This window comes from Odontesthes bonariensis, chromosome 10, assembly GCF_027942865.1.
Source record: "Odontesthes bonariensis isolate fOdoBon6 chromosome 10, fOdoBon6.hap1, whole genome shotgun sequence".
Taxonomy (NCBI): Eukaryota; Metazoa; Chordata; class Actinopteri; order Atheriniformes; family Atherinopsidae; genus Odontesthes; species Odontesthes bonariensis.
This window is the reverse complement of record NC_134515.1, coordinates 26,063,071-26,083,179: the sequence shown is the minus strand read 5'-3', so window position 1 is coordinate 26,083,179 and position 20,109 is coordinate 26,063,071. Positions and strand designations below refer to the sequence as shown.

At 42.4% G+C, this 20,109-nt stretch overlaps 1 protein-coding gene and 1 non-coding gene across 10 annotated transcripts; both read left to right on the top strand.

Moving 5' to 3' along the window:
• The first annotated feature begins 550 nt into the window (after positions 1–550).
• trnak-cuu (transfer RNA lysine (anticodon CUU)) lies at positions 551–623 on the top strand. Its single transcript has one exon. It is a non-coding gene; the product is annotated as a tRNA-Lys (tRNA).
• Positions 624–1,612: 989 nt separating this feature from the next.
• LOC142389798 (MYND-type zinc finger-containing chromatin reader ZMYND8-like) lies at positions 1,613–20,063 on the top strand. 9 transcript variants are annotated; one of them, XM_075474906.1, is made up of 21 exons: positions 1,613–1,750; positions 1,908–2,084; positions 7,174–7,244; positions 7,832–7,995; positions 9,450–9,671; positions 10,312–10,425; positions 10,559–10,654; positions 10,854–10,941; positions 11,028–11,083; positions 11,180–11,257; positions 11,339–11,454; positions 11,596–12,071; positions 12,194–12,322; positions 12,451–12,606; positions 12,875–13,387; positions 16,101–16,592; positions 16,708–16,838; positions 17,009–17,089; positions 17,174–17,252; positions 17,365–17,604; positions 18,782–20,063. In XM_075474906.1, the coding sequence occupies exons 2-21, from the start codon at positions 2,071–2,073 to the stop codon at positions 18,958–18,960; spliced, it is 3,495 nt and encodes a 1,164-aa protein (XP_075331021.1). In that variant the 5' UTR covers positions 1,613–1,750; positions 1,908–2,070; the 3' UTR covers positions 18,961–20,063. The 9 variants fall into 9 exon arrangements, with proteins under 9 accessions (XP_075331021.1, XP_075331022.1, XP_075331023.1 ...); XM_075474907.1 differs by having other exon boundaries at positions 1,849–2,084; positions 10,559–10,651; XM_075474908.1 differs by having other exon boundaries at positions 1,849–2,084; positions 12,209–12,322.
• Positions 20,064–20,109: the final 46 nt, after the last annotated feature.

Sequence of the window (20,109 nt, the reverse complement as noted above, 5' to 3'; positions counted from 1 at the left end):
CAGCTGAAACCCAGAGAATGAGTGAAGGTACTGAGAGAAGTTGATACTGAGAGAAGAAGTTGATACTGAGAGGTCCTATTTGTGGCTTGAAAAGCCTGGTCTTCTTCCGTTTTCAAACAATGTGCAGTGTTTTTTTATGTATTAGCACTTTTTTTAATTTCTCTTTTTCTTTATTTTGTATGCACAAATAGAACATACATTTTTTATACATGTTCGAAAATAAAATCTATCTATCTATCTATCTATCTATCTATCTATCTATCTATCTATCTATCTATCTATCTATCTATCTATCTATCCACCCACCCTTAATTGCTGTTATTGTTTTTTTCTTTTTTTGTGGATGAATGGGCGTTTATCTGTCGGGGAAAAAGTTTTCCTTAAACACACTATCATTGATTTTCAGTCACATTCAGCTGACTCGATTCTAATTGAACAATTTGTCTTTGGGCAGTAGAGGGCAGCGTGAGACAAATCTGAAAACAATAGTCATCCGACCAACCGGCCATGTTTTGCATATACAAATGGTGCTGGATGCGTCTGTTGCATAGCCCGGCTAGCTCAGTCGGTAGAGCATGAGACTCTTAATCTCAGGGTCGTGGGTTCGAGCCCCACGTTGGGCGTACTTCCTTTTCCTCTGTAAAATTAACGTGGTTTTAAAGTATTAGTCAACTGTTCTTGTTCCACTATGTAACTCTCTGTCTTGTTTGTTAAACAATTAACCATAGTTTGTGTTTTGGATAGTAAGAGTAGTGGTAACACATTTTAGTGTAAGACAGGGTCATACAAATCCTGCAATGCTGAAGTGGACAAAAGAGGCCACAAAAATCCAACTTGTTATGTGTAAAATTCTTCACCTAAAGTGTGAACTACAGTGTGTTAATGTTGAGCAAAATATGGCAGCTGTCGAAACAGAAGAACTATTTTGTGTTTTTTTATATAATACAGGCAGTTACATTGAACATTTTAACATGACTTGATGGAGTAAAAGAAGCGCTTTGAACGCACCGAATCACAGCTCCAGTAAACTCACTTTGCCTACAAGGTTGTTGTTATGGATTGTTGTCTAATATAGAGTTTTTTCTCCCTCTTTTTATGATACTGAATTATGTAGATTAGTTTCTGAAAGTCCAAAGGAGCACCAAAATCTGTTTATTTATTTAGTTCATGTTTAACTATGGATTACTGGTTCAACACTCTCTCCTATTCAGTAGGCCATTTGATTTTGATCCCGTGTGTGTGGAGAAGGACAAAGGGACATGTGTATAACACAAAAATGTATTTTCACTATAGTCTGCTAAACATTTGCCTTGCAGATATTTGTTTGGCTGACTGGCACTGGGTTACTGTATTATACACAATGTAAAGCAACAACATTTAAGGATCTCATTCAAATGAGTTGTTAGCTCGAAACAGAGATCTTATTTATTATCTTCTCTACGCACTTCACAAATATAGATAAATGTAGATGTTTGATCCTTTTTGCCGCCTCGTCATCACAGCCTTTTTTTGCATACTAAATGGTGAAAATAGGTAAGGAGCTGTAACCTCTCCTTTTTCTACAGACAGCCAGAGCGAGGGAGGAGTTTAAACAAAGGCCCTCTCCACACAAAATATGGAGGCTTGTGCAGAGAAGCCATGGTGTCCTGCTTCTGACACTCTACATGCTGCCAGTTCCTCTTAAAGCCTTCATCTAAGACGGCTACCTCCAGATTCTACACTTGGAAGCTTCAAACCACTGTTACAAAGGGTTTGTACGTCAGAAATGCTCGTATTAATCGTCCATTTTTGTGATTTTTATACCTAGCTCTCTGCTTATTTTTCTTCCCCTGTCTCTGACTCTCACAGTGCTGCCCCTGCCTGCACTGAACAAAGATAATTACTCAGGAAACATTTCGTCCAATCAGGGGCAGCCTTGTATCTTGCCTGTGAGGGAAGCGACCAGTCAGGATCTGGCTAACATGACCGGGGCCTGATCGCCTTGCCTGAAGAGCGGAGCCTTCCCCGGCTGAGGGCTGAGAGTGTCCTCCATGTTTTATAAGTGTTGACATAACAGTGTGTCAGGCAGCCATGCATCCACAGAGGTAAGCTCTGTCTTTTTTATCTCAGCCTTCCGATAACAACATGGCTTCCTTCTTGTTGTTGTGGTGACTGTTGGTTTCTCATGATGAATGTACACACCTTAAAGTCAGTTTAGTGTGCAGGAGGAGGAGGAGCTGGGGTGGATTGGAGGCCTCGTCAGGCCTCTGTGCTCCACAGGGTTGAGGGTGGGGGGTTGGGTAACGACTCTCACCCTTGCTCTCTCTCTGTGTCTCAGGGTCACATGGGTGCCCCAGACAACCAGGCTGCCACACAGAAGGCAGGGTGGACCATGGCAAATCCTTTTCCCCCTCTTTTTTTTTTTTTTTTTTAGAATGCAAAAAAAAGAGATTGATTTAAAAGAAAAAAAATGGCACCCACATCTTTCTGTTGTGTCAGTCTTGTGCTGCAGCCTGGCAGAGAAAGAATGGGGGATGGGCATGGTGGGGGGTGGTGGGTTGTGAATATTACGTGCCCTTTTGTAAGTGGACTGCCTCTGTGCTGGTTTCTTGTCTCGTGCCATGCCCAGGGAAGAAAGTCAATGACAGACACATGTGCCTCGTAAGGAGGGCAGGGAGTGCATGGCATAACTCAGTGTGTGTGTGTGTGTGTGTGTGTGTGGGGAAAGAAAACTAGAAAATTCAGAAACTGAATCTGAATCTGTATCACTGTACGTGTTTAAGGAAACTGTTCTTACACTCTTATTCTCCACACTGCTCAGAGGATGAGCACACACTAAACCCCTTTGTTGCAAGGCAGTCATCTTTGAGTTTTTCCAGTCAGGTCCGTAGAAATAAACGCTTTCTAAACATTTCTTTAATTAGAGTCACAGGCCCTGAGGTTACTAACCCTGGCTTCTTCAGCTCCAGCTGTGAAGCTGCTTCCTCCACTCTCAGACACACCGTGGCCATTTTGTGTTTCGAGAGCTCCTCTTCAGAGAACTTTACCCTCCTTTTTTTTATTTTTTTTTCCCAGATCAGATAGCAGGACAAAGAAACAACACAAGACTTTGCACGACTTTTATGTGACGTCTTCATGCCATATCTTATGGTCTGAAAGGATTTTAAAGGTTGTTCCTGTGTGGAAGTCCGACGTTTGTTAGTTTTGTTTTCTCTTCTGTCTGTTGCTGCCTTGTATTTTAAAAATTTTTTCTTCCAGTTTTTACACGCAAAACAGAAATGCCGTCAACACACAAAACAGTAGGTTGTGTCTTCCGGTTTGAATAGTGCATTACATACACACACATACACACACACACACAAAGGTAAAGCAGGTTAATTTAATATATTTAAATAGAATAAAATGAGCTTGAGCCACCGCAAAAGATACAGTTGCGGTGTACTGTGAAATCAGAAAATGTATGCAAACACTTAACAGTTAGGTGCTTCAGGTTTGGAAACTGTTAACATGTCGTGATATTTTTGTCCGAACGGAGACGGCACATTGTGTTTAGTCATGTAGCAACATTCTTGTAGTTTCAACTGCGTGGGGGCGGAACAAAGAATGATCTCCTTTCTCTTGTGGACTGACACGAGGCTCGTTTTCATCTACACAAAGACTCCAAAATATTAACGTTTCAATCAGTATTTCCTCTTTGACTTGGACCAGTTCACCGGCAGTAAAAAGCAAAACCGAAAGTTAACCTTTAGTACTCCCGGTTAGACCAGTGAGCGTACGATGTAAACGTTACACTGAGATTTAAGATATGTCAGCAGGAGTATTGGTGTAGGAAACGAATAGCCAGGGCCTCTTCACGAGGTAACGCAGCCTCTAAACTGTGTGACAGATGTCGAATAGCAGAGCCACTGAGTTATGGATCACAGCCACAAACCTAATCACCCAAAAAGGCCTTTTAAAAATCCCTGCCGGTTCATGCTCTCATGATCATGAAGGGCAAATTTTAACTGGAAAAAAAATAAACCATCTAATGCAGGGGAAATCACTGCATTGCAGCAAAAATGCCTTTTTAACAGGAAGAGGGGAGCCTGCACACTGTGATCTGTGTGGCACAGCGCAGCCGACCAATAACGTTCCAGCCTGTTGGCCCTGCAGCCAATTGCAGCGAGAGTTGAGGTTAAAGATTGACAATCGGAGGGAGAACGGCAGGGAGAGCAAGGGCCTTCTGGAAAATTCCACAGCCATCTTTGATTCACCCCTTACAGCCTTATATAAAATCCAGGTCAAATCTTTCTTTTCTACACAGTACACTGTATATACTGGCAGTGCGTGGTAAAGAGTAATGCTCGAGCAGGCTTCTTAATATAGTCCAACGCATCATTTTATGAGCTATATGCATTTTCTCTGTTTTATTATTTAGTTGCTCTCAGAAGAGCAACAGTCAACAGTCTGCATGCAGTTGTTATTCTTGTTAGTTGTTTTGACTACTTACAAAACCCAATAATCTCTCTTAAGTGTGTTGTAGCCTGCCGTGTAGGATGTTTTTTATTCAATAGTACTCCTCCCAGATCCAGTGCAATCTGGCATTTGGGTTAGATGCGTTCTCTGTATTAATATGTAGGCTCATCATGTTCTTTCACATATAGAGAACAGCCTTGTCGGGATCTGCCTGTGATTTTAAAGGATGGGCTTATCGCTCTTGAAAATGACATCTAATGATTCTGTGACAGTGGTGGTCACAGAGGAGTGAAACCAACATCGCAGACATGAGGAAGGGGAAAGAAAAAAAGAAAAAGACGCACGCTTCTCACTCTGCTGGATGTTCCCGTGTCTGTGTTCTCTTCCCTGATTCTGTGATTGGTCGTGAAGGTTTGTCCTGCTATGGCTGTGTTTTCTGAAATGTTGGACTGAAATCTCCACAGATCCCTCTGGTTCTCCTGCACGGATGTGCCAGTGCCAGAGTCTGAGCCTTGGAGTGGGGGATGGGGGAGAGGGGGGAGGGGAGCAAGCTGTGGCCTCCATTTTCTGTGACGAGGGAGCCCTGCTCGTCTCTCACAGGAGTGGAATCTAAAGGCACTGACTCAGTGTTGTTTCCTTTTTGTCCATCAGGTACTACAATACTCGCAGAGGAGAATACTGTGAGTGTTTTCTTGAGCCTGGTCTATTTGGAATATATCCCAGAGTCTGTTGAGGATTTATTTGCCAAACTCCTTGTGTGATGGATCATATTTCCTAATCTGAGAATGTCCTTTGGATCATCATACCTTTTTTACTACTGGTTATCCTGTTTGTTTGGTAGTTGGAATGTCTTGCCACTGATAATAAGTAGGTATAAGGAATAGGGTTGTGGCACTTTGTTCGCAGCTCTGGGCTGCAGATTGGGAAATGTTCTTCCTTTCAGGACTGTGGTACACATAGCAGAGTGACTTGGCTAACGTTTTCTTATTTTTCATGTGGGCCTCGTTTGTTCACTCAGTCCGGAACAGGAAGGCCCTGAAGGGGTGTGTGTGTGTTTGTGTGAGTGTGCATAGATGTTGTAGACTGTTGGCAAGCTGAAACATGATACCCCTGTGCCATGTTTCTTAAGAAGCTGCATCCAGACAATGCAAGTTATGTTTTTATTCTTTGAGGTTTCAGCTTGATGCTCTGTGATTGGAAGTCTGAAAGAACAGAAGACTGCTTTTACAAAATCTTTGTGATGGGGAGTTACTGTTTTGGTAGAGGCAAAATAATTTTGTGTTTTTTTTTGTTTTTTTTTTGTAAAAACCCAGAGTCTGGAAGAAACAAAGGTTGATTTTAAATAACCATTGATTTTTCTAGCCGATGTGAACACATTTAATCTCTGAAGAAGTTTGGTTTGACATGTCTTATTCAGCCTTCAGGGCATATGTTTCCCATGCCCATTGATGAACTTTGTATGGAATGTCTCCTAAAGGATGGAGGTCGGGAAAGTGAGGAACATTCTTTTAGTTTCAGAAGTGGGGGGCAAAAACAAAATTGCCTCCCACAAATGTGGTTTTACCTTTTGAGTTGTAGCCTGAAATCCTGTCATCTTAGCTGGAAACCAGAGCTGCAGCCGAAGCTATAAACCGGTCAAGTGTGTGACCTGTTGGGCGGAGGGGTATTCTTTTCTGGCCTTGTAAATAAAGGGTACATCCGTGGAACGAGGCCCTCTGTTGCTCTGACAAAGGAGGAGCCAAACATTCAAAAGACCCCCTGTTTATTGCCAAAACCTTTTTATTCTCGGCCTTTTTTTTTTTTTTTTTTGTTTGTTTCTCAGAGGAATGGAGATGCCTCGCAAAGACCAAATCAAGCATTTTGTGCGCGTCTGTTTTGGATTCTTAACTTTAGATTCTTTCGTGATAACTGATTTATTGAAGTGCTTCAGTTTGTCTGCACAGAGGTAAAGGAGGGTGATATATATTGCGTTGTGATTGGAGAAGGCTTTGGAGGTTTCGCGAAACACGTAAATCTCCATATTATTTGTGGTCCAGAATTTACAGATCTTAAAAATATTTTTGGCGAAGACCAAGAATCTTGACGCATACCATGGTTTGGAGATCATAAGGGATGCTGTTGGTCTCCGAGAAAGGCCTCAAATCCTTTGGGTGTTCGCTGTTGTTACTGAAGGGGCTTGAAAGGTAGCAGAAACATGAGAGGCTATCCATTCAGTGGCATGGACAAACTCCCTTTGGCATTTCATTTTTTTTTTTTTTTTTACTGTAGAACCATTCACCGTGTGTTGTAAATAAAGCACATAGCAAAGATCAGAACCGAGCCGGACTGAAATCTCCCAACCGCAACGTCTCCCTAGGAACAGAGATGCAGGGTGATGTTGGCTAAATGGCCCAAATGTGTTGTTGTGAATATCAACTTGCGCTAAGCGGAGAGGAGTGTTGCCATGGTGACTGTTACCATCCTCTCTCTTGGAACATATAGAACATTTTCGGACTTGATTGTCACTCAAAAATATGGAAAGGAGCTGAACCTCGGCTTCAAAGTCTAAGATGTGGTAAAAATCAGATGAAAACAATAACAATGGAACATAGAGTCCCTATCGACAGATCCTCTGGGACCAGGGTGCCTTAGGTGGTGTTCCACTTGTTTACTGTTACACTGATATGGTTTCTGAACACCCTCTCTGACTCTGTGTTTGCCCCTCTTCCTGTGTGTGTGCTCATGTTCGTTGCTCTGCAGTCTGGCTGAGGAGGAGATAAAGGCAGAGTCTGATGTGGTAGAGGGGATGGATGCTTCTGTGCGATCTAAAGGTAAGTCTCTAAGGCCGAGAACCTCTCATTAGGAGTCGAACATCTTAGTTTCAGAGAACGTGGAGTTTATTTCTCTTATGTTTTCAGGACAGAGTCAAATACATTTTGATGGACTGCAACAACAATTAGTTGTGAGGGACTGTCTGCCTGTTTGTGTCCAGAATCAACTCAGAGGGGGATTAGTTGGTTAAGAGAAAGCCTTTAAGCCATTTGATTTGTTATATCTAACTGGTATTTTCAGTATTTGTTTTTATATCATTATAATTGCTGTTACCATTAGATATCAAAGGCATCATGGTAATGAAATGCAGACTGAATTAACTGTTGACCTGAAACTGAATTGCTTCAAAGTGCACATCCTCCCTTGGTCCTGATTATTAGCATTTATAGAATTTGGGATGATGACAATCATCTATTGTAGATTTTTTTTTTCTTTTTTTCTTTTTCATTCTACAAATGGCAGGATTACGATCAGAGCTCCTGTCTTCTAATCTTTTAAGGCTTTTCGAGCTTTGAATTGAGTGCCACGAATGATACGAGGCTCCTGCTGTGCGATTTTCTCTCTCTCTCTCTCTCTGTGTATCCAGTGCCCGATCCTCCGGGGTCAGCAGAACGATCAGGGGCACCACAGAAGCGCAAGGTGTCGAGTCCCACCCATTCCCCCAATGGACACTCTCCCTCAGATACCTCCCCCAGCCCTCTGAAGAAAAAGAAAAAGCCGGGGGCTGTGAACTGTAACAACAAGGACCAGGTAAGGGCTCGGCTGTGCTCATTACAAAGCCCGGCACGTTCTCAGAGGCTGCAGGGTGCGATCTGAACAGACAGTGAAAAACCGGCTGTCTTAGAGAATGGAGGGGAGCACATTTTTTAAAGTCTCTCTCATGGAAAGCAAACACAGAGTTGTGCGCACTAAAAGTTCCACAAATGGTCGTGTACAGGACTGAAAAAAAGAGCTTGCTTCTCTCCTCTTCACCCACTTGGTCACGCAGTTATTGTTGGTTTTGGAAAGAAAAGGGCAACTCCTGCGTCTTGCTACGGAAAGCTGCAAATTGAGAGTTTTTCTTAAGAGATCTTACCCTCGGACAAAGTACACTGGTGAAGTCAGTCTTCTACCCAAAGATGGATTAAAGCCTCTTTGACTGCAGTTTCTGTTCTGCAGGAACAGAAACTCGTTTTCCCCCAGAGCTGGCACTCTCTCAAAATAAGAGGAGCCACCTACAGTGCAACTGTGCAGTGATGAGTGTAGACAGCGTTGTGCATTGATAGGTTGAACACGTGTCCGCAGCACTGACCCCAAACATCCCAGAATCCCATAGTAAAAAAATGGTTGGCCTTAACATTGGCCTTAGAAATGATACAAAACATGAAAAAAGATGTAGTTCACCCTGTTATCCTCAAGGAACGGGTAGAACTGTTTGGTTCAAAAGTGTCTCAACAGAACTGGTGAGGTGAGCCTAACAGAGAGAAATACGAATAAACCCTTAACAGAGGCATGCAATGATGTGACCTGCTGTGCAAGTGAAAGCTGCGACATAAATGCACGTTTAACTCAAAAATGTGCTTTCTAATTTTTCTGTTTTAATCACTGGTAGTGTGTGCCACCACTCACCAAAGGTCGTTTTAGTCCAGCTATTTTGTTGCGTTTAGATCGGATGTCTTTCGGCACTTGGAAATCAAACTTATTTCTCCACAAGCATTTGACATGAATATGTCTTTAATATGCCTTTATGATAATGTTAGAATCCATGGTTTGGCTCACCCTAAGTTTGAAATGTAGCTCCATCGTTGAAAATGAACACCTTGTGGAAGCTAGTTTGGACTGATGAACATTAAAACGAGCTGTGGAACCAAAATGCACCATCTTATATTCACTGAGTAATGTAGTGTCCTACCACTGGATACTTCCCAGGGAACCACATCATGTATAGCAACTTCAGTCAGGTCACTGTTGAGTTACACTGAAGCTCACATTCTGTATCGTATTTTGTTAGTATTGATTTCAGTGTGACTGGATGTTCACATTCTCTAATGATTCACATAAAACCCTCATATGTTGGATTTATTGTCTATATTACCCAGTATGCTGTTTACCCTGCTTATCCCATTTTAGTGCTGCCTTGTTTCTGTTGCGTTGCACTGCACCTTTTTGTGTTCATGCGTGTTTTTTGAAACCTACCCCCCTTTTTTCTCTTGCCTGCATTTCAGTCAGAGCTAAGACATGGTCCCTTTTACTATATGAAGCAGCCAGCACTCACCACAGACCCTGTTGATGTTGTACCGCAGGACGGCAGGAATGACTTCTACTGCTGGCTGTGCCACCGCGAGGGTCAGGTGCTCTGCTGTGAGCTCTGCCCCAGGGTGTACCACGCCAAGTGCCTCAAACTGCCAGCCGAGCCCGAGGGCGACTGGTTCTGTCCAGAGTGTGAGGTATCTTGCTGAAAACATGTGTGTGGGTGTACAGGAACGATTTTTAGATTTAAACTTGGGCGGCTGACAGACTGGCACGTCACACCGGCGCCGTATGAGCAGCTTCCGTCAGAGAGGAGATAAATCGGTGTAATTGCCTGCTTTAGTCTGCGGTAAATGCCCAAAAAAAAATCCAAACAAAAAAAAACCCTGCAGACTCTTCACCCCACACGATATAATCGAACACCCTTGCAAACATAATTTCATAGCTGTCAAAGGTGATTTAGATTTAGGTCTATTCATTATAGACTTCTTTTTAGTGACATGTTTTCGACATTTACAAGCTAAATCAGTGGTCTCAAACTGATCCGTGAAAGGGCCAGTGTGGCTGCAGGTTTTTGTTCCAACCTTGGAACTAAGACAGTTCAGTTGATTGAATGAATCAACTGAACTGTCTGCACTGAAGGTCTTAACCAGTTCAGTTGATTGAATGAAACAAGTCAGCTGTGTTGCTGCAGGGTTGGAACAAAAACCTGCAGCCACACGGGCCCTTTCACGGATCAGTTTGAGACCACTGAGCTAAATCAAAAGACTGTTTGCCTGTTATTCATAGAATGCAATAATTGGTCATTAATAAGTCAATTTTTTGTTGTTGTTGCAGAAAATAACAGTTGCTGAATGCATTGAAACCCAGAGCAAGGCGATGACAATGCTAACAATAGACCAGCTCTCCTTCTTGCTGAAATTTGCACTTCAAAAGATCAAGCAGCCCGGGGTAAGGGGTCTTTCTAAGAGTCTTTTGGATGCCCAAGTTTGAGTTTTATATTCGGTCAGAAAAGTCCTGGAGATCCAAACGTTGGCGAGTTACACCTGTTTGTTTTCATTTCATATTTGTCATGGCTGAGCAGACGGAGCCTTTTCAGAAGCCTGTGTCACTGGAACAGCACCCAGATTATGCAGAGTACATCTTCCACCCTATGGACTTGAGTACTTTAGAGAAGGTAGTAGTACTTATTTGATTTTAAATTGCCCAGTTGAAAAAAGCAAGCGCAGAATCAGTCGTTAAAAGAAAAGTTGCTTTCCGGTAGAACACAATCGCACATTAAACATGCAGATGGATGAAAAAACCTTTGTAGAAAACACAAACATGTCAACAGCTGAGCATCTTCTTTTCCTTGATTATATTTTTCTATTTTTTGATAGAATGTCAAAAAGAAAATGTATGGCTGCACTGAGGCTTTTCTTGCTGATATGAAATGGATCTTGCACAACTGCATCATCTATAATGGAGGTTCGCCGCTTTTACACATATAAATACTCCTTTTAACGCACCGACTTAAAGATAAAGTATAAATGAAACGTATGACTTTGTTTCAGGCAATCACAAATTAACAGCGACTGCGAAAGTCATCGTCAAAATCTGTGAGCACGAGGTAAAGGGACTCTCCTAACTCGATGATGGCAACTTTTTGTGAAAAAGTCTCATTTATGAATGAATGAAATCTGTGTTATTTGAAATTCATTTTTAGATGAATGAGATTGAGGTGTGCCCAGAGTGCTACCTGTCTGCTTGCCAAAAAAGGGACAACTGGTTTTGTGAGCCATGTGTAGGTCTTCACATGATCCTAGATACTATATTTACACCTTTTTCGTTAGGACTCCAGATTTACTTTGCTTTTCTTCAATAGAGTCAACCCCATCCCTTGGTCTGGGCTAAGCTGAAGGGCTTCCCCTTCTGGCCAGCAAAAGCCCTACGAGAAAAGGATGGGCAAGTAGATGCACGCTTCTTCGGGCAACATGACAGGTGAGATGAGCTTTGGGCACTTAAGAGTCAATTGGCTTGTTGTGTTGGAGTTGATTTTTAAGCAAACTTTGGCCAAGATTCTTCTCCCTATTGTTCTGATTGATCAATTTATATTGGGCTTTGCGCTGTCCTTCCGTTCAGGGCCTGGGTTCCCATCAACAACTGCTACCTCATGTCCAAAGAGATCCCCTTCTCTGTGAAGAAAACAAAGAGCATTTTCAACAGCGCCATGCAAGAGATGGAGGTCTACGTGGAAAATATTCGCAAGAAATTTGGGGTCTTTAACTACGCACCCTTCCGCACTCCCTACACACCCAATAACCAGCTGCAGATGCTACTCGACCCCTCCAACCCCAGTGCTGGGACAGTGAAAACGGAGAAACCGGACAAGCTTCGCTTCAACTTCGATATAACCTCATCTCCTAAGATGATCCTCAGCAAGAGCTCCACGCCGAGCGGCATGAGCCGGCGGGTCTCTGTGACAGACATGCCTCGGTCTCCCATGAGTACAAACTCCTCAGTTCACACAGGATCTGATGGCGAGCAAGATCCAGAGAAGCCAAGCAAGAACCCAACACTCCACTACAGCACTGGAGAGGAATCAATGGACTGCACTGGTAAATAAGATTTAAGTCTGCATTTCCTCGGCTGCAGTGATGCTACCTTGAAACAATCTCCAAGAAACTTAAATGGCTAAATAAATGAGCTTATATGTTCTTTCTTTATCATGTAAATGTAGCATCTCCTGTCTCAGGGAAGATGGCTCCAGCTGGCAGTGTAACTGGCAGTCCGAAGCTCTTTAACCCTGGACTGGTGCCCAAGCAGGAAAGGACTGTAGGAACGGGTGGCATCCTCAATCTCAACCTGGGTCAGTACAACCAGCACAGATATATTGTATTCATATGATAATTACAAAGGCCAGCGCTCAACATTGTGTTTGCTCAACAGTTCACCCATATATCTATGCCTAAATCAAACGTTTACATGTTCTTTCAGATCGAGTGAAGGCTGAAATGGATCTGAAGGAGCTAAGTGAGACCGTACTACAACAACAACAACAACAGCAGCAAGCGTCGCCAGCTGCCGCCACGACGCCAAAGAGACCCATCAGGAGTTTGGACAAAACCATTGAAAGCTGCAAGTTACAGCTTGGTACATATACAGTCTTTAATTCTCGTTGTGATGTTCAGTGGCTTTTTGAAAGAAAAAGATTGGATTTGATGATTGCAATGACAGTATTCCAAAAGTCTAAATTCAAATTTGAGATCAATTTTGATCAGCTTTGGTCAACGCATTTGCCAAATATTGTTCTGTGTTGGGATGGATAGGTTTGTCTATCTGTTATTGGGTTAATTAAAAATTAACTCCTATTCTGTTCTGACAGAAATAACGGGACACAGAATTTTACTTGTCCTCACAGGAATCGATGAGATTTCCGAGGACGTCTATAAACACGTGGATCACAGTGACACTGAGGACTCCGAAAAATCTGACTCGAGTGACAGCGAGTATATCAGTGATGAAGAACACAAGCCAAAGAGCTCTACCCAGGATGACAAGGACAAAGTGGAAAGAAAAAGGTCCAAAGCAAGCACGGAGGGGGAGAACAAGGAAGGAGTTGCAGGGACGGGGGATAAAGTCACCCCTGAACCCGTGCTCAAAGAGAAGCAGGGCAGCAATGGCCCAGATAAGGATCTGCAGGACAAGCCCAGAACACCCCAATCTCAGCCCCTCACTGAAAAGCCTAAAACCTCAGAGGAGGGCAAAGCAGCTGCTGCCACCTCAGCAGCTGAGCAAGACTCTGATTCTGAAAGAGAGCTTGTGATTGACCTCGGGGATGAACATGCAGGCCGTGACTCAAAGAGGGCGAGAAGAGAGCCTGGTTTTTCTGCTGCCAAAACTCTCAAAGAGTCTAATGTTGCCAAGACGGAAGGTAAGGCCTTTAATCAGCTGTATCCTCATATTTTCTTTATGACTTGCATCCTTTGTAAGGCAGCAAAGTTGGTTGAAGATAAAATCCTTCCATCATTATGTTGATAAGAATGAACATGTCACCAGTGCTCTCCAGCACACCGGGATATGTTTACCAAAGGTTTTCAGCGACCCTTAAATAACAGTAGTGTCTAAGATGAAAGCCTTGTCAAAGCATTCAGACACAAGTGTCTCTGAGCATCTGTAAATGTGGCTAATAGATGCTACAAAGCAAAGCAATCCTTCAAAAAGAAAAGCAAGCACTTCTAGCTTGCACTGTCCACTGTGAGAGATCTCACTGCATCCGTTACAGTGAGACACGGAGGTCAAGGCAAAATCTGTGTGACCAAAAAAAAAAAAGAAAAACCCAACTTAGGGTTAAAACCTAAGGGGGGAGAGGCAAGGCAAAACAGCAAAAGAGATGCACAAATGTTTAGTGTGGTAGGGTACTTTTACAGAAAATAGTGGTGAATTTTAACTGCTGCTTTATCTTCCCTTGCATTTTGGTTTGAAATATTAATAGGCAAAAAATCTTTGCGATCCGACCCGTGTTAGGTGAGAACACCGTGAGTGGCAGCTGCTGTTGACTAATTTAACGGTGCAAACAGCCATTGCAAATGCTCGCAGAGACGGACCTTTTTGTTAATGATTTGCTTCTTCAGCTCTCAGTTGTGTCATTCCTTTAAGAGCCTGTTACTGGAGCACAGGGGCACGTTATGTCATGTTTACAGAGCACAAAGTCGCAGCGAATTTAATCAGACCCGACCTATCAATTTTAGCAGTAGCTTCACGCACAGAGGAATCCGTTTCAATTCCTTACTTTTACTTGCCAGGACTGAATACTGAGCTGTGCCCCATGCAAATACTTTTTTTTTTAAAGTCCAAATACTTTGGGGCATTTGGATGTAACGACCATCCTTATTTATTTGAAACTGTAATATAGAGAAGTCTTTCTTCTAGAAATTATATAGAAGATGAGGAGACAGACTATAGTGAAAGCTAATAATCAATTTGAATTGGATCGCTCTGCTCTCAGAGAAGTATTTTTGTCATATAGTAAATGTGCTTCAATGTAGGATCTCTCCTGCTATTTGACTTGGAGTTGTGCTCCCAGTCAAAAAATTCACAGCAAACACCAGGGTCCCAACTTTGACTGGTCTTAATCCCCAAAAGGTCGGTGAAGAGTTTGCACAGTGCGACAAGACATTTTGCTGCCACAGTTTTGGAAAACTATATTTTGTTTTCCAACTGTGTGTTGTGTTCCAACAATCTTCCCGGGGTGGCTTTCTTTCCTGCTGCACCTGCATACTGTTGTCTTTGTGCAAAAATCCAGGGACCTTTTCCATCCCAATGCTGTCACACATATGTTTATCATAGCAATCTTAGCAGTTTCACTGCGGACTATTGCCCTCTTATCACACTGCAGCTGTTATTGGCCATGGTGTTCTTGCTAGGACTTTCACATCATTGCCTCAATGCAGTTTTATTTAAATATCACGCTTACTTTCCGTTCACCTTTTATAGAAACGAATGAAGCCGAACTTAGCCCCGCCCATAAAAGTTTTGGTCGGGAAGTTCGGTCTGGCTCTGCTCAGTTGGGAAATCATTATGCCCGACCAAGAATTGGTCGACCCAATCAGATTGCCAGGGCGGGCTTTATACGATGATGGACAGATGATCAACAGGGACATTATCGACTACGTCACTAAAGAGCACTTGGTTTGAATTTGTTTGAAACAAACATGGCTGCCGCTGGAGAGCTAGGGTGTGTAGATTCTGCCATCGAGTCTGTTCTACAGGATCTCCACATTGCATTCATTTTGAAAGACGAACAGAGGAACGCGATAAAGGCTTTTATCGATAGAAAAGATGTTTTTGCCGTCCTTCCTACAACAAGTGTGTGTTGCTTAAACTATGTCACAAACTACGATGCTCTGATTGGTTGTAGGTCTATCCAATTGAGCGAAGAGGCATTTTTTTCTCCTGGTTCGGTTGAAACACGGCCCATACTCAAATCTCTATTGAGCGGTATCAGACTCACATTCTGACTAGAATCGTGAGTATGACGTAGTCAGGCTAGGGGAAAAGGGTGATTTGTGGGAATTTCAGCAATACGTAGTCCCAACATGCCTTCCATCTCTTCTTCTTTCTGTGTGTGTGTGTAATATTAAACGATTATTAGTTTCATAATATCGTTAAGTCCTATAATGAACAGGGAAAGACGGATGAATCATTAATCGCAGTGCCTCCATCGCAGCACATTCATTCATCGTTCAAGGTACATGTGATTATCAGTTAAGATGCAAAAATGGCTCAAAACTTTACCCAGGGATGCCTAAACCTTTCCATACCGTTATGTCGATGATGCGTGTGAGAGACCACAGATGCTAAGAACACTAACAACATTATTCTGTCTCTAAAATGACAGTTTACAAGCTAACTAAATAACCATAAATCCAGGTGGAATTATTAGTAATTCTTCTTTCAGATTTTCTAAATATTGTTTTGTAAACAGACCTGAAAGCTAGTTGTTCAAACTTTCCAACGTTCTTCCAACTCCCTCTTTGAGGACAAATGGACTGCAACAGTGGCTTTTTTTTTTTTTCATTTCTTTTTTCACTTAAATCCCAGAGTGCCGCATCTTTCAGGAGCAATAATTACTCCTTTATATGCAGGTAAACTGCCTTCATCCGCTGGATCAGCTGCACCGACGCGAGAAGCTGCTGCCAACCTAAAAGACTCACTCCAACCGTCCATCACAGCAGCACTCAACCTTGTGTCCACTGCAGCATCCGGTCAGTCCAGTGCCGCCACTGCCACCACCACCACCACTACTACTACCAGTGGGCCTACCAGTGCCCCTTCTCCTGTCTCCACGACGTCCCCTGTACCTGCATCAGTGAAAAAACAGCGCCCACTACTGCCTAAAGAGACTGCTCAGGCTGTTCAGCAGGCAGTAGTTTGGAGCCCGACCAAGTTTCAGACGTCATCCCAGAAGTGGCACATGCAGAAGGTGCAGAGGCAGCAGCAGCAGCAGCAGCAGCAGCACGGAGAACAGTCGGCTACGCAGACTCAGGGCCAGGCGCAGACGTGCAGCCCACAGCAGCTGCAGTCACAACAGAACTCCTCCTCCAGCACTCGCTATCAGACCAGACAAGCGGCCAAAGGTACATACCCACGAATAATCATTTGTGTTAAAGTAATACGACGACACGAAAGATGTATTGAAAGATGTACGTTTTCACACTCATTTTTTCCGCCCCCAATCCTCGTCACCTGCAGTGCAACAAAAAGACCCACCACACAGTTTGCCCTCATCAGCCGCTGGTAGCTCATCTTTCACATCAGGAGACTTGCAGATCCCTACAGTCTCAGCAGATGTGGCAGCAGATATAGCCAAATACACAAACAAAGTAAGACTCCTAAGCCCTCTGATTAGATGCACGAGTTAAGGACAAGTTTTGCTTTATCTAAATGAAATCTGAGCTCTGTTGACATTATTTCCTCAGTAAGTATTAAAATTCTGTCTTTTAATTTCAGTGCCATGTGATTTATACTTTTTTTTTCCGAACACTTTTTTCAGATTATGGACACAATAAAAGGGACAATGACTGAAATCTATAATGATCTTTCCAAAAGCACATCAGGGAACACAATTGCAGAGGTAAGCCACATTCAAATGTGGGGGATTATTGTTTCATCATAAGAGTTATTGGTGAGTATAACTGCTCTGCGTTTTCTGCCACAGATTCGCCGACTGAGGATCGAGATTGAGAAGCTCCAGTGGCTGCATCAGCAAGAGTTGTCGGAGATGAAGCACAATCTGGGTAAGTTTCCTTCCTCTAGGAACTTCGGTACTCCGTAACTGCACTTGTTTTGCCTTTGATGTTGTGTGATTGCATATGTTTTTCTTCTCTTTTTGGTCAAACCTCAATGCAGAGTTGACGATGGCAGAGATGAGGCAGAGCCTGGAGCAGGAAAAGGAACGACTGGTGGCTGAGGTGAAGAAGCAGATGGAGTTGGAAAAGCAGCAGGCGGCGGACGAGACCAAGAAGAAACAGTGGTGTGCCAACTGCCGGAAGGAGGCCATCTTCTACTGCTGCTGGAACACGAGTTACTGTGACTACCCCTGCCAGCAGGCCCACTGGCCAGAGCACATGAAGTCTTGCACACAGTCAGGTAACAGGCACCCTTATTGTGTACCAATTTGTTCTATTCTGAATAAACTATGCAACCTGCTTTATTAAAGAAAAAAACAGGATCTGCTGATTTATTAGAATTGTTCTTCTTCTTCTGTCAAAGGTAGCAACACTTGTTGTCAATTCATTTTTGTAGCTGTGATGCACAAAGCCGTCACACCCTGACAACTTGTTTAAAAACGCATAAAACGCTGTGTTGAAGTAAATTTACATAGTCTGTGGGCTCTTGTCTGAGAGCTGGCGTTTCCATGGTAGATGAAACATCCAGAAAGTGCTCGTCCCACATCCTAATGCAAAAGTAAAATGCTATGACTCGTAGGCCCCATGATGGTGAGAATGCATTAAGGCCATTAGCTTCGTTGCAGAAGCTGTGTTCAGTATATTTTGTTGAGCACCATTAGGATGGATGTTTCCTTTTAACAAAAGAGCAAAAAAAACCCCAAAAAAACGACAGAAAATTGTCAGTCCCGTACAAAAAGCTCTCAATGATCTTGCATATCTCACATGTACACTGGGAAAAATCTAAATCTTACCAAGTTTATTTGTGTCATTTCTAGTCAAAATATCTCATTACACTTAATATAAGACACAACTGCCTAACAAGTTCTATTTCAGCCAGATATAGGGACTTGTTTGAAGACAATACATCTTGAATATCTTGTTAAATTAAAAAGTCTTGAAAGCAAATTGTTTTGAGTCGCATATCATATGAAACAAGCTTTTTTTGACATTTGAAGAGGTTTTTAAGCTAATTTCAAGATCACTTTTATCTCAAAAGTCCTAAATATCACATTTTATTTCAAGAAATCTTGACAAGCCGATTTTTTTTTTTTTTTTTTTTTTTTTGCTTATTTCAAGCAAAAACGTCTTGTATTTGTTTTTGTTTTTTTAACTTATTTTTGGAGGGGCATTTTTTCCAGTGTAACTCTGTCGTGACTCATTTAGTAACAATCCCAAGTTAAAAGGAAGAAACTTTCCTTTAAAAACGCTCTTTCTCCCCATTTGAACGATGCCTCTCTCTTTCCACTCTGGCCCCATTTGTGCCATCTTGCTGTAAAATCGTATGCAAATAACTATTTAATCATCTGCAGTGCTGTTGGTTGTCCTTGCATATCCACCTATGACGTTCTCACCTTAATTGTTGCTCTTTCCGCCAGCCTCTGCGTCGCAACAGGAGCCCGAGGCAGAGCCCAGCTCGGAGCCTTCGGTCAAACCATCGGGCCACTCTCCAGCCACACAGACCCTGCCCTCGGGGACGGGGTCGATATCTGACAAAAGTAACTCTCCCACATACATGGACAAAGGCAAGGACGGTGCCGGTGTTACTGTGACCTAACTGCTACACTACAGGCACTTTTAGTGCTGCCAAACTTGGTGCTTGAGGGGGGCCTGCACTTATTATTTTTATTTTTTTGACAAATCACTTCGATTTTTTTTTTTTTTTTTTTTTTTTTTTTTTCCATTCCCATTTGTACATCTGCTTGGTGGACGGTTCTTGGTTTACCCCTCATTCTCAGTCCCCCCCCCATCTGTGTTCAGGTCAATTCACCATGTGAAAGTAAATCTGTCTTGAGAAATTAAATGTGAGTCTGTACGTTTTCATCATGTAGTTTTGTGTTCTAGCTCTGTTACTACCTTTTTTTTCCCCCGCTCTGATCATGATTGTATCAACTGACAGATTATTTTCTACATCATCACTTTCAATGCTGCTCTGAAGTACTTTGCCGCTGTTTTATTTTGTTGATCGTTCTCCATATTGTGAGACGAAACAAGTGAAACGGCCTTTCACGGTTGATACGCATTCATCACAATGCCAGAGATATTTTTTATCCCAACCAAGTTTCACCTTTTTGGTTTAAACCTCATCTGTTTCATGTCGACTGAGGTGTTTTTGAGTCACGGAGGTTTTAAAGATTACATTTCAATCCATCAAGTCATGTCCTTAATACGTCAGTGGTGGCATTTCTGTCTAATACCAGTTTTGTATTGTAGTTCCATGCTGTATAGGCCACATGAAAATATCTGATTTATTAAAAAGACTAAAAAATGTAAACTGTACAAAGTTTTTGTAAGAAGATACCTGAACAATATTTATAGTGTTATATGTTTTTATAGTATGTTTATTGAAATCGCATAGAAATCTCATTTCTATGTGTCTAAAAAAAACAAACAAACAACAAAACCCAACAGTTATTTGAAAATCAATTACACATGAATGTCAGCTCTGAGTGAAGTCTCTGTGTCGCTGGTGACCCAAAGCGAATAGAAATCCCAGTCAGGTGTTGTCTAAGAACTGGTTAGACATGAATAAAAACTGCATTATTGTCAGTTATTTCCTGTGAGCATGTTTGTGTTGAGCTTGTGTCTTGTTCTTGTTTACATATTGTACATACATAAATGGACTTGTGAAGAAAAAAATAAAAAAAATGTTCTTGTAAATTTCGTGCTGAAGCTGTGTAGTTTTTTTTCCCCCCCCCCTTACTGA